Genomic DNA, 14,117 nt, shown 5'->3' on the forward strand with positions numbered 1-14,117 from the left:
CACTATTAGCAGACTTATTCAATCTGGTAGTAAGGGGGGAGATACTGCCTCAATCTATGAAAGAGGCATGGATAGCGGTCTTGCCTAAGCCGGACAAAGACCACTCTGAATGTGGCTCCTACAGGCCTATTTCAGTATTGAACTCTGATGTCAAAATTTTGGCCAAAGTTTTGGCCAATAGGTTGGCCCCGGTGCTTCCAGTACTAATTCACCCTGATCAGGTGGGCTTTGTTGCGCACCGTAAGGCTATGGATAATATTAGAAGAGTATTAGACCTTATCTATTTGGCTAAGCGAAGCCAGCGGCCATTATGTCTTCTCAGTTTAGATGCCGAAAAGGCTTTTGATAGGGTACATTGGCCATTTATGTATAAGACACTAGAGGTGTTAGGGTTTGGGAATCGGTTCAGAGGCTGGATACAAGCATTTTATGAATCTCCAAGGGCATGTGTGAGAGTCAATGGGGGCAATTCGGGGCTATTTGCTCTTCACAGAGGAACTCGGCAGGGCTGCCCTTTGTCTCCCTTATTATTCGCAATGGTAATGGAGCCTCTTGCATCTCGGATACGGTCAGAACCGGGTATTTTTGGGTTGGCCATAGAAGGTAGGGCACACAAGTTGGCGCTGTTTGCGGACGACGTTTTGCTGTTCATTACACGACCACTGACATCGTTTCCTAACCTTCTGCGCACTATTGAAGAATATTCAGCGGTGTCTGGGTTTAAGGTCAATATGAACAAATCGGAAGCCCTTAACATTACACTGCCGGCTCTGGACTTGGAATCTTTAAAGACTTCTTTTCCATTTCGGTGGGCTTCTAAGTATATACGATACCTGGGGGTTAATTTGACCTCAGAAACATCGGAACTTTTTCAAGCTAACTACAAAAGACTAGGACGGGACATTGTGGCAGACCTAGAACGATGGGGGGACATGGTGTTTTCATGGTTTGGACGGGTAGCAATAGTTAAAATGAACGTGTTGCCTCGTTTGCTCTACCTCTTTCAAGCGCTGCCTGTATTAATGCCAAGAGGAGCCCTCACGGGCTGGTGGAAGTGTTAGCCCGAGTTTCGAGTGAGACCTGGAAACTCTCTGTGCACTCTGGTCATTGGTAAGGTCAATGGAAACAATACTGGATTCACTATGGTCTGCAGTGGAAACACTTCATAGAGTGTGTGTACATTTCTTTTGGTGCCTCAATGGTAATTCTGCTATTATTAGTTTGACCACACATGTGGAAATTCAAGACAAAAAATTGTTGGAAGCGGATTTTTCTGTCTCCCAGATAATGGTTGTGGAGAGTCAAGCACAGCAAGATGTTTTAGTATTTCATTGTAAGCTTGATAACTTAGAAAATGGAGCTAAGGCATTCAATCTAACACTATTTAATGTTCCATCTGTAAAATTATTCCCAATTTGTGATACTTTTTACAGATTTTTGAAAGAAGTTTTCAAACATCCTGAAAATAAATTAACACCGTTGCAAAAAATATATTTCTTACCAGGATCATCGAGAGAGACAATTTAGAGGCCCTTTTGGCCACAAAATTGACATCTGACAGTTTAAATATCTCTGCTGTATTGTAAAGATCTCAAGATGAGGTTGATTTTAGGGCTACTTTGTTAGTATTCTTTGTCTTTTTACAGAATAGGGATGCTTTACTTAGACTTTGAGACAAGAATCCTCTGCCAGTTTCTTGGGAGACAGAGTTATGATATTTCTCGACTTGTCTAGATGGACACAAGAGAGACAGAAAAAATGTCTTGTAATGAGACAGTTTTTGTTGGCATTGGGTGCCAAATTAGGTTTTCCCTGTAAATGTGTTATAAATTTTGAAAAGTGTTACCTATCTTTTTTTTTTATTATTATTATTAATCCTGTTCAGTTGCATCACTTTTTGTATGGGAAAACTCCTAGGTCATAGGTCCAGCATAGCAGAGTAGTTTACGTTTAAGGATGTTAGATTTGCTTGCTCCTTTTCTTCTTTTTATGATTGCTATAATTATGAGAGGCTGACAATAAGCAATCATGTCCCCTATATTGTGGGCTACAAAACCTTTACATACATGTGCAGAATTTGAGTTTCTAATGTTTTTCTTTTTCATTGTTTTCTTTTGTATGTAAGGCAAAATTTCTGTTCAGCACTTTGTTCTTTGTGTTTATATTTTAAATTGCAAAAATAAAAAGTAAAAAAAAAAAAAAAGAACGGTCTTCCTTCAAAACAGTAAAAAAAAAAAAACTTAACATATTTTAAGTTGCTGTATACAGTGGTGGAAATAAGTATTTGATCCCTTGCTGATTTTGTAAGTTTGCCCACTGACAAAGACATGAGCAGCCCATAATTGAAGGGTAGGTTATTGGTAACAGTGAGAGATAGCACATCACAAATTAAATCCGGAAAATCACATTGTGGAAAGTATATGAATTTATTTGCATTCTGCAGAGGGAAATAAGTATTTGATCCCCCACCAACCAGTAAGAGATCTGGCCCCTACAGACCAGGTAGATGCTCCAAATCAACTCGTTACCTGCATGACAGACAGCTGTCGGCAATGGTCACCTGTATGAAAGACACCTGTCCACAGACTCAGTGAATCAGTCAGACTCTAACCTCTACAAAATGGCCAAGAGCAAGGAGCTGTCTAAGGATGTCAGGGACAAGATCATACACCTGCACAAGGCTGGAATGGGCTACAAAACCATCAGTAAGACGCTGGGCGAGAAGGAGACAACTGTTGGTGCCATAGTAAGAAAATGGAAGAAGTACAAAATGACTGTCAATCGACAAAGATCTGGGGCTCCACGCAAAATCTCACCTCGTGGGGTATCCTTGATCATGAGGAAGGTTAGAAATCAGCCTACAACTACAAGGGGGGAACTTGTCAATGATCTCAAGGCAGCTGGGACCACTGTCACCACGAAAACCATTGGTAACACATTACGACATAACGGATTGCAATCCTGCAGTGCCCGCAAGGTCCCCCTGCTCCGGAAGGCACATGTGACGGCCCGTCTGAAGTTTGCCAGTGAACACCTGGATGATGCCGAGAGTGATTGGGAGAAGGTGCTGTGGTCAGATGAGACAAAAATTGAGCTCTTTGGCATGAACTCAACTCGCCGTGTTTGGAGGAAGAGAAATGCTGCCTATGACCCAAAGAACACCGTCCCCACTGTCAAGCATGGAGGTGGAAATGTTATGTTTTGGGGGTGTTTCTCTGCTAAGGGCACAGGACTACTTCACCGCATCAATGGGAGAATGGATGGGGCCATGTACCGTACAATTCTGAGTGACAACCTCCTTCCCTCCGCCAGGGCCTTAAAAATGGGTCGTGGCTGGGTCTTCCAGCACGACAATGACCCAAAACATACAGCCAAGGCAACAAAGGAGTGGCTCAGGAAGAAGCACATTAGGGTCATGGAGTGGCCTAGCCAGTCACCAGACCTTAATCCCATTGAAAACTTATGGAGGGAGTTGAAGCTGCGAGTTGCCAAGCGACAGCCCAGAACTCTTAATGATTTAGAGATGATCTGCAAAGAGGAGTGGACCAAAATTCCTCCTGACATGTGTGCAAACCTCATCATCAACTACAGAAGACGTCTGACCGCTGTGCTTGCCAACAAGGGTTTTGCCACCAAGTATTAGGTCTTGTTTGCCAGAGGGATTAAATACTTATTTCCCTCTGCAGAATGCAAATAAATTCATATACTTTCCACAATGTGATTTTCCGGATTTAATTTGTGATGTGCTATCTCTCACTGTTACCAATAACCTACCCTTCAATTATGGGCTGCTCATGTCTTTGTCAGTGGGCAAACTTACAAAATCAGCAAGGGATCAAATACTTATTTCCACCACTGTATCTAAATCTCACAAAACATTTAAGAAGTCCAAAGAACTTATCTTAGAAGCTGTCCAGTTTCAAACATGCACTGACATTATACTATACGAATTACATTATTGTTTTCGAGATGAAAGCCAATTTACTTGTACAACAATCTCTTCTCCTTCTAAAACCTGAAACAGCTTAGTTTTATTCAGTAAGCATACCTGGTTCATTGGTCATAGCAGACCACGTCAAATACATTGTGTAAACTGTGATGACTGAAGACTGCAGGAGACCAGATCTTGGTTGTGATTCCTATATAATAAGGACAAAGAATGCAGTTAGTTAAATGCTCATGATGAAGGAGAGCAGAACTGAAAAGAGGAACTAGTAGACTGTAGAACCGTACCTGGATTTTAGGAAGAATTGACATTATAGATGCACCAAGGCAGAGCAACATGTTGACACTGATGAATGCTTTATTTTCAGAGCAGCCCTCGGGGTGAGTGTAGTAAACATAGAACAGGACGATGGAAATCAGAGACAACACATAATTGAAGCTTGTAGCAGACAGCAGAGCTGAAAAATAAATATATATTAAAAAAAAAGGTTAAGCCTACCTGCAAAAGCAGCAATCTGTCCTAAGTTAATTTCACTTGATTTTCATTGTTTATTTTTTAATTTGTAGAAGCAGTTTATTGAAAATCCAAGCACCAGAGAAAACGAAGGTACTTACCTGTAGTTGGTGTTCTCTGAGGACAGTAGGCCAATTATTCTCAGAGGTGGGCGACATCATCCGACGGAGCCCGGTGCAGACACAGATTCGCTAGAAAAGTAGAAAGTTGTGGCAGTGTCCCACCGCACATGCGCTGGTGCCTTCCCACCCAACGCTCAAGAACTGGTCCTTCAGTCAGGTGCAAAAGCATAACGTTCATAATTAAATACAACTCCTAGGAGAGGTGGGAGGGTCTGTGAGAATAATCGGCCTGCTGTTCTCAGAGAACACCAGCTACAGGTAAGTACCTTTGCTTTCGCCAAGGACAAGAAGGCTTTGTTATTCTCACATGTGGGAATCCCTAGCTACCAGGCTCACTAAAAACAAGAAAGCTAGGATAATTGAATCTCAAAACACTGAGATTGAAATGTCAATCAACCTGAAACTATATACATACTAGCTGTGAAGGTATACCCTAGAACAGAATAAAACAGGGCCTAGAAGGGTGGAGTTGGATTCTAGACACTGAACAAATTCTGCAGAACTGCCTGTCTGAACCGACTGTTGCATCGGGTTTCCTGATCCAAACGGAAGTGAATGTGTGGACTGAAGACCACATGGCAGCCCTGCATATCTTCTCTATGGGGGTTAAGTGAGCTACGAACACAGCCATAGCTTTGACATTATAACCCATGACATGGCCCTCAAGAGTCAGCCCAGCTTGGGCATAAGCAAAGGAGATGCTGTCTGCTATTCAATTTGAAAGTGTGTGTTCGCCGATGGCCATCCCTGACCTACTGGGATCAAAAGAAACAAAAGGCTGGGTGGACTGTCTATGGGCTTTAGTCCTCCAGATTGGTTAAGGTTTGCTTGCAGTCTAAGGTATGCTGTACACTTTCGCCAGGATGAGTATGAGGCCACAGAAAAAATGTTGGCAGAATAATTGACTGGTTAAGATGGAACGAACTCTTGACACTATCTTAGGAACTTACTACTACTACTACTTAACATTTCTAGAGCGCTACTAGGGTTACGCAGCGCTGTACAATTTAACAAAGAGAGACAGTCCCTGCTCAAAGAGCTTACAATCTAATAGACAAGTGAACGGTCGGTCCGATAGGGGCAGTCAAATTGGGGCAGTCTGGATTCACTGAACGGTAAGGGTTAGGTGCCGAACGCAGCATTGAAGAGGTGGGCTTTAAGCAAAGACTTGAAGACGGGCAGGGAGGGGGCTTGGCGTAAGGGTTCAGGAAGGTTGTTCCAAGCATAGGGTGAGGCGAGGCAGAATGAACGGAGCCTGGAGTTGGCGGTGGTGGAGAAGGGTACTGAGAGGAGGGATTTATCCTGTGAACGGAGGTTACGGGCGGGAACGTAAGGGGAAATGAGGGTAGAGAGGTAGTGAGGGGCAGCAGACTGAGTGCATTTGTAGGTAAGAAGGAGAAGCTTGAATTGAATGCGGTATCCGATCGGAAGCCAGTGAAGTGACCTGAGGAGAGGGGTGATATGAGTATATCGGTTCTGGTGGAATATGAGACGTGCAGCAGAGTTCTGAACAGACTGAAGGGGGGATAGATGGCTAAGTGGGAGGCCGGTGAGGTGTAAGTTGCAGTAGTCCAGGCGAGAGGTAATGAGAGCGTGGACGAGAGTTCGGGTGGTGTGTTCAGAGAGGAAAGGGCGAATTTTGCTGATGTTAAAGAGGAAGAAGCGACAGGTCTTGGCTATCTGCTGGATATGCGCAGAGAAGGAGAGAGAGGAGTCAAAGATGACTCCGAGGTTGCGGACAGATGAGACGGGGAGGATGAGGGTGTTATCAACTGAGATAGAAAGTGGAGGAAGAGGAGAAGTGGGTTTTGGTGGAAAGACGATAAGCTCGGTCTTGGACATGTTCAGTTTCAGGTGGCAGTTGGACATCCAGGCAGCAATGTCGGATAAGCAGGCCGATACCTTTGCCTGGGTCTCCGCGGTGATGTCTGGTGTGGAGAGATACAGTTGGGTGTCATCAGCATAGAGATGATACTGGAAACCATGAGATGAGATCAGGGAGCCCAGGGAAGAGGTGTAGATTGAGAAGAGAAGGGGTCCAAGGACCGATCCCTGGGGAACACCAACAGATAAGGGGATAGGGGTGGAGGAAGATCCATGAGAGTGAACTTTGAAGGTGCGGTGGGAGAGATAGGAGGAGAACCAGGAGAGGACAGAGCCCTGGAACCCAAATCAGGACAGTGCGGCAAGAAGTAAGTCATGATTGACAGTGTCAAAAGCGGCGGATAGATCCAGGAGGATGAGGATGGAGTAGTGGCCTCTGGATTTGGCAAGGAACAGGTCATTACAGACTTTAGAAAGTGCTGTTTCTGTCGAGTGAAGAGGGCGAAAACCGGATTGAAGCGGATCAAGGATGGCATGAGAGGAGAGAAAATCAAGGCAGCGGCTGTGGACTGCGCGCTCAAGTGTCTTGGAGAGGAAGGGTAGGAGGGAGATGGGGCGGTAGTTGGAGGGACAGGTAGGGTCTAGTGATGGTTTTTTGAGGAGTGGCGTGACTACAGCATGCTTGAAGGTGTCGGGGACAGTTGCAGTGGAGAGAGAGAGGTTGAGGATATGACAGATGGAGGGGGTGATAGTAGGAGAGATGGTGTTAAGTAAGTTGGTGGGGATGGGATCAGAGGAACAAGTGGTGCATTTTGAGGAGGAAAGAAGGCAGGCGGTTTCCTCCTCGGAGATATCAGGAAAGGAGGAGAAGGAGGTCTGGGTTGGTTGGTTGAGGGAGAGGGTTGAAGGGTGCATGCGGAGGACTACTCTGTTGTGATGACATTTAGTATATGGTGGATGAGCTACCAGGGCTTGGAGAACACTGACTCTGTGAGCTGAAGTGTCCGCCTTCAGAAATACAACTTTCTAGGTCAAAAACTTCAGATGGCAGGTATCCAGAAGTTCAAAAGGAGCTTTCATCAGCACAGTGAGGACCACATTGAGATCCCATAACACAACAGGAGGTTTGGTAGGGGGGCTTTGTCAACAACAAACCTCTCATGAAACAAACAACTAAAGATTGTTCACAGATGGACTCACCCAATGCAGAAGGACTGCATTCAACACTAGTCTGCTGTGTGATCTGAGCCTGGAGTGGAACTGTTGTTGAGGTGAGTGGCAAAAAGATCCACCGAGAGGGTCCCCCCCTTGGAAGATATTCTGGGCTACACCCACGTTGAGAGACCACTCTTGCTGTTGCAATATCCTGCTCAGTCTGTCCGCCAGGCAGTTGTTCTTGCCTGGCAGGTAAGTGGCACAGAGGTCCATACCATGAAAGAGAGCCCACTGCAGGATGCCCACTGTTTCCTGACACAAGGGGCAGGATCCCATACTCCTGTTGATATAGAACATCACAACCTGGTTGTCTGTTTGAATGAGTACAATTTGATTCTGGAGTCAATCACTGAAAAAGTCTTTAGAGCGTTCCAAAGGGCCCGTAGCTCGAGGAGACTGATGTGGAACTTAGTCTTCTGAGTGGACCTCTGACCCCAGCTGTGAAGCCCATCTAAATGAGCTCGCCAACCCAGGTTGGATGCATCCGTGGTCAACACCTTTTAAAGTGGTGACATTTGGAATGGTAGTCCCAGGGCTAAACTGGACAGAATTGTCCACCATAGAAGAGCGTGAGCCAGCTCTGGTGGAATTCGAGTGTCACCTTTTAGGTTCCCCGTTGCCTGAGACCACTGGGAAGCTAGAGTCCACTTGGCCACTCTCAAACGGAACCATGCCGTAGGCGTGACATGCACTGTGGAGGCCATGTGGCCCATCAATCACAACATTTGTCGAGCTGTCACTTGATGGTTGGTGCAGACCTCAAAGCAAGCATTACTAGGGAATCCGCTCTCGCTTCAGGGCGAAAGGCCTGAGCCTGCACCATATTTAGCAGAGCTCCCATGAACATAAATTGAACTGGTTGCAGATGGGACTTCTGCCACTTTCTCTCCAAACAAGTTGCCCCTCGGCTCGGCACATCCAACAACCTCTCTTGAATTGCTGGTTCTAGGTCAGAGACACGCAGCCATGAGAGAGAATGCACATCCTCACGCCCATTCCCAGAGAATCTGGAAGCTATATCAAAAGTATCATAGACACACCTGGCCAGATATTTATAATCCATCTGCTTACTGGCAAGCTGGCAAAGTTCTAGGAACTGCTCCGAAGAGAGAGAGTCTGCCAGAGTCACTGCACTGTTTACTAAAATCTCCAAGTACTGGCTCATGTACAGCTGGTAGGACTGGATGTGGGAAATGAGAATCAAGGCCTGAAAAGTTTTTCTCACAAACAAATCCCAAGTTTTTAGGAATAGGGTGCAATGGTACAGTGACCCCTTCCTTAGGAGGAGACTTATAGCCCAGGATAGACAAAATCTCTGCCCTGGGCTCCTCCTCAGTCTCTCCCTTACAAAACTGGTGAAAGAGAGCGCCTCTGGAGGATATTTCCATCTCTCTTGAGGAGGAGAGGGATTGGATGGAATTTCATATGACTCCTCCTCCGAGAAGTAATATGGATCCTCATGCGACTCCCATGAGTGGTGCGAATCAGTTGCTGTTCACCATACTCAGGAGTAGGTGAATGAGTCCATGCTGACCTCGCTGTGGTGGAACAATGTCCATGCTCTGAGGAGCGGCTCTACCTCCAGACTCTGGGGAAGCTTCTTTCCCTGACGTCAAGGGCGGCACTGTCTGCTCAAGCATAGACACCGACACCCGGCGAGGTACCAGCATCGATGGAGTCTCGAGGAGGGCTTGATGCTGTATGATGCAAGTGCTCTCAATGTCAAAGTGGGAGTCCCTTGCAGCAACTGTATCAGTTCCTCACGAAGCATGCTGCAGAACCGCTCATCGAAAACAGATATTGGCAAAGGCATGAAGCCAGGGCTGAGGCAACCTGAGAAAAAGTCAGTGCTGAACTGGTGGCGGGGACCAGGCTGCTCGGCGACTCATATACCAGCACTTCTTCCAAGGAGGGGGAGCATTCCTCCTAGTGATCCTTGGGTATCAGAACAGATGCCCCGATGCTCTCGGCACTGTGCGTCGAGGAAGACCAGTGCTTATGCTTCTTGGGCTTCCCCCGATGCATAGAGTTCAGATCTTCTGATGCTGATGAGGACAATGTGAATCCTTGCGGGTTCTTGATGTCTGTGTCTGGCCCGAAACTAACTGGTCCCGGGGCCTGCTAACAGTATCTATTAGATTGTAAGCTCTTTGAGCAGGGACTGTCTTTCTTTTATGTTTGTGCAGCGCTGCGTACGCCTTGTAGCGCTATAGAAATGCTAAATAGTAGTAGTATCTGGTGTCGATGCAGGTGGAGGCCCACTCATTGCCAGTGCGCTCCCAGTGGATGCCAGAGTTGGAGCAGTCAAGGAAGTTGATGCCACCGGTGCCGAAGTTGATGATCTGGCCTTCGAAGAGCCAAAATGTTGGTCCGTTTGAGCCAGTCACACTCTCTGGGTTCTTGCCTGCATATGCAAACAATAATCACAAACAGAGGGGTCATGATCTGGCCCAAGGCACTCTTAAGCACCAACTGAGCATGTCTGTGGCAGATATCACGCACCTCCATTTAGTGCAGAACTTGAAGCCACTGGGAGTCTTCTGGAACATCATGAAAATCTTGGCCAAATTAAACTCCTCAATCTTGAATGAAAAAAGGGGGAAGCATTCAAATTGAGGTTGGCGCTGCGTCCTAAATGTGCTGCCACACACAAAAAAGAAAGGAAACAAAGTGCTGAAAAAACCTACAAAAAACAATCAGAGGGAAGGGGTAACCCCCCCCCCCCCCAAAAAAAAAAAACCCACCACAAAACTGAAGAAAAAAAGAGAAATACCCAAACGGGAAGGCACTCAAAAACAAAAGCACAGAGTGAGGCAGAGAACAGAAGACATCTTCTCAGCTCGATGGAAAAGAACCTACACTCGAGTGTTGAGCGGGAAAGCAACCAGCGCATGTACAGTGGGACGCTGCTATAACTTTCTACTTTTCCAGTGAATCAATGAGAATAACAAGGCCTGCTTGTCCTCAGAGAAATACATACTACAACAGCAAATATTAAGAAACAATAAAGAACACATCAGTACCAGGCTAATCCTGAAGAAAAAGTGAATAATACAGGCTTCCGTATTTTTATTTTCTTTATTTTTAAATTCAATTTACTAGAATAGACAAGAAAACTAATTAGGGCACTAAAACATGAAAAAGTTTATAAGACACCCGATCAAAAGACAAAATCTTCTTTTCTGGATGGCCATGGAAACACTGAATACATCCTAATCTTTAAATCATAACACAAAGAATTCTTATTCTCTAACCAATTCCATTAATAAAGTCACACTCAAGAGGGTTCTACAATCATTCATATCATTTCTAACAAAAAAATATATCACCAAAAACAAAAAAAAAAAAATGTATAAAAACAAAGTGAAGCAAACAGGGGGGGGGGGGCTTGGGACCCCTCTACTTTCTTGGCTGGCAGGGATGCCAAGCCTCGCCAGCCGAAGACTTCTGCCCGAGTTGCGCCTGCAACAGTACTTATTCAGCTAGCGCAACTCAGTTAGGAGGTCTTTGGCTGGTGGGGCTTGGAATCCCTGCCAGCTTAGGTATTTACATTTTGAGGAGTTGAGGGCGGAGACTGGAGTCGGGGAGGGGGGGGGGGGGAAGAGATTTGCATGCCCACTCACCTTGGGCTAAGGCCCACCCAAAATTGGCCTTTGGCTCTGCCACTGCTGCACATCCCTATCACTCAGTGTAGAATAGGTTTTTCTTCATGAGATTTAACAAATTCATAGATTTCCACCTGGAACTGCTCCTCGAAGACATGCACCAGTAAAGGAGGATCAGTCAGAGTGGTCAGATCCACAGAACGTATCGGGGCCAAATTGGAAAGCCTAGTCCTGACACTTCTTGGATACCGGCAATGCCGATACCCCAACACAGTGCCTCAAAGAGGACTTAAGCTGATGCTTCCTGGCATATGCCCGAGGCATGGCATCAGAATCCCTTCGCACAGGGATGTCAAATCTTTACGGGTCCTTAGTGCAGGATCCGAGGATGCTCAGCCTCAATGGGCGCTGCAGATGCTCAATAAGGCAGATGGAAACCTCTTTCATGCTGATGCAGCTCCTGAGGCCATGGGAACCGATGCCAAAGTTGATGGAGCAGACTTTTTTGGCGCCAAAAATATTTTTGCACTGCTCCTTGCAAGTCCCGAAGGTTCTTTTTAACATTTGCCAACAGAGATTACAAAAAGACATGGTCAGGCCCCAAACATGACTAGCACCAATTATGAGTGTCAGTAAAAGACATGGTCCAGTCACACCGGTGGCACTGAAAAAGAAAACTTAAAAGTGCCAAGAAAACACTAAGCAGTGTAAGAAAAGGCATAGGAAAATTATAGTTACAATAAAATTTATATTCTGCTACAAACCATTCTTGGATCAGCGTGGATTACAACACAAAAGTACTAGGCTATCACTAGGAAATTTATAAAAAATAACAGTAACTTTATCCACATTATTAAAATCAACATTTAACAATGTAACTATTTAGCACTGATATTTTTGAAAATAATGAGCTTTCAGTAATTTATGATATGTCAGATAACACAAAATCAATCTCAATTCTGATGGGATCGAATTCCATCAGACCTGCTTGATAAACACGCCCATAGAGTGAATACATTTAAATTTCACTCCCGTAAGTGTAGGATATTGTAGATCAAGACTGATTTTCACTGGTTGTTCAGGTATTGTCAGCTTGACCACTGTCACTCCCTATATATGGGTTGTTCAAAGACCTCCTTGAGGCATTTGCAAATGTTACAAAATACAGCAGCAAAGCTGATTTTCAGATAATGATCAGATTTTGCTACTCCTTTGTTGAAGAGCCTGCATTGGCTCCCTTTGGAGACTCGATGTAGGTTCAAGATGTGTACTTTAATTCATAGGATTCTTTATGGTAATGCCCTGGAAAACCTAGACGTTTTGCTGGCTGTTGGTTCGAGTAACCGATCCCTAAGGTCGATTAACCAGGGAATATTACCATTTCCAACTTTAAGAAATGTGAATTATAAATCCATACATGTAATGGGCTTTGCTTATAGATCTGCTCAATGCTGGAATTCTGATTATTTGAATTTTAGAAAATGTTAAAAAACATTTATTTTCCACATATCTGTGTTAAGGTTTTGATCTTTTGGACAGAAAATCATGCTATTTTAAAGTTGTAATTTTTCTAGTGTTGGTCAAGATCTTTTTAAAATTGATTTAATCTGCACGGATCCAGTAACGATTTGTAGTGAAATATAAATTTTATTGTAATTTTAACATACAAGGGGTCTTTCAACTGCAAAGAATGATCAGTAGACCTAACTGTAAGAAGAAAACTTCTATTAAAGGCTAATGAAGACTTCTCAACAAAGGAGTTGCCCAATCTGATCTACACTTACCACATATCAACTTTGCCAAAGTATTCTGCGAAACCTGCAGACGCCTCAGAGATGTCTTCGAGCAACCCAGATTTAACGAGCTACAAAAATCAAACTGAAACACCACTGCTCGTACCACTACTTGAAACTGTACCTGATCCATTAATTTTTTTATACGCTGCAGTTGTCTCAGCTTGACAAATACTTTATGACTCAATTGTTTAATTTGATTCACCACAGACACATGAGAATCCAACAATACCCCTAGAACTCTAATGAAGGTTTCTAAAACAAATGGTTTACCCATAACACTTAATATTCCATCAGGAAGATCCCTTGATGGAGGAGTAAGCCTAAGAATCAGTCTTACTAGTATTCAATTACTGGTCACATGCAGCACTTACAAAATGAAGAAAATGTGACTATGAATAAATAGATGTGAGCTTGAGAAAAATCTTCACTGCGCCACGGATGAAAAGAGATTGCGTGATCCCACACCGTGGTGGCGGTGGGTGGGAAGGTGTACATGCATGGTGTGGTTTTCTAAAGTGGTGTTTCCCAAGTCCAGTCCTGGAGTACCCCTTGCCAGTCAGGTTTTTCAGGATATCCACGATGAATATGCATGCATACACTGCCTCCATTATATGCAAATCACTTTCATGCATATTCTTTGTGGTTATCCTGAAAACCTGACTGGCAAGGGCATTCAGGACTGGACTCTGTTTTAAAGGTTTCTTGAAGGCTATGGAGAAGATCTCCGCACAAGTAGGGTTACCATATGGCTCCAGAAAAAGGAGGACGGATTGAGCCAGCCGGGTTTTACTTCCATTGCTTTCAATGGAAGTAATTGAGCCAGCCGGGTTTTACTCTTCCATTGCTTTCAATGGAAAGCAATGGATGTAAAACCCGGCTGGCTCAATCCGTCCTCCTTTTTCTGGAGCCATATGGTAACCTTACGCACAAGGCTCTGTTGAATGATGTCACCTATATGCAAGAATTGTCCTGCTTGTCCTTGGAGAGAATAAGCAACACATTTCCATTTAACATTATCTAGTATGGCCTCAGGTTTGACCCTGTGGACATGTGGAAGGTTCTCCCAAGCAGAACTCAAGCCCTGCTTGCTGTGCAT

The 14,117-nt window shown here is 44.6% G+C and overlaps 1 protein-coding gene across 1 annotated transcript in view; it reads right to left on the reverse strand.

Annotated features, from left to right (window-relative positions):
- The window catches only part of SERINC1 (serine incorporator 1), a 41,472-nt gene that overhangs the window by 11,407 nt on the left and 15,948 nt on the right, over positions 1 to 14,117 (reverse strand). Inside the window, exons 6-7 of the mRNA XM_030198568.1 lie at positions 4,234 to 4,403; positions 4,049 to 4,139 (exon numbers count right to left, since the gene is read on the reverse strand). Coding sequence (XP_030054428.1) covers positions 4,049 to 4,139; positions 4,234 to 4,403 — 261 coding nt within the window. The remainder of the gene's footprint in view (positions 1 to 4,048; positions 4,140 to 4,233; positions 4,404 to 14,117) is intronic.

Source organism: Microcaecilia unicolor, chromosome 3 (assembly GCF_901765095.1).
Source record: "Microcaecilia unicolor chromosome 3, aMicUni1.1, whole genome shotgun sequence".
In the NCBI taxonomy this organism is placed as follows: Eukaryota; Metazoa; Chordata; class Amphibia; order Gymnophiona; family Siphonopidae; genus Microcaecilia; species Microcaecilia unicolor.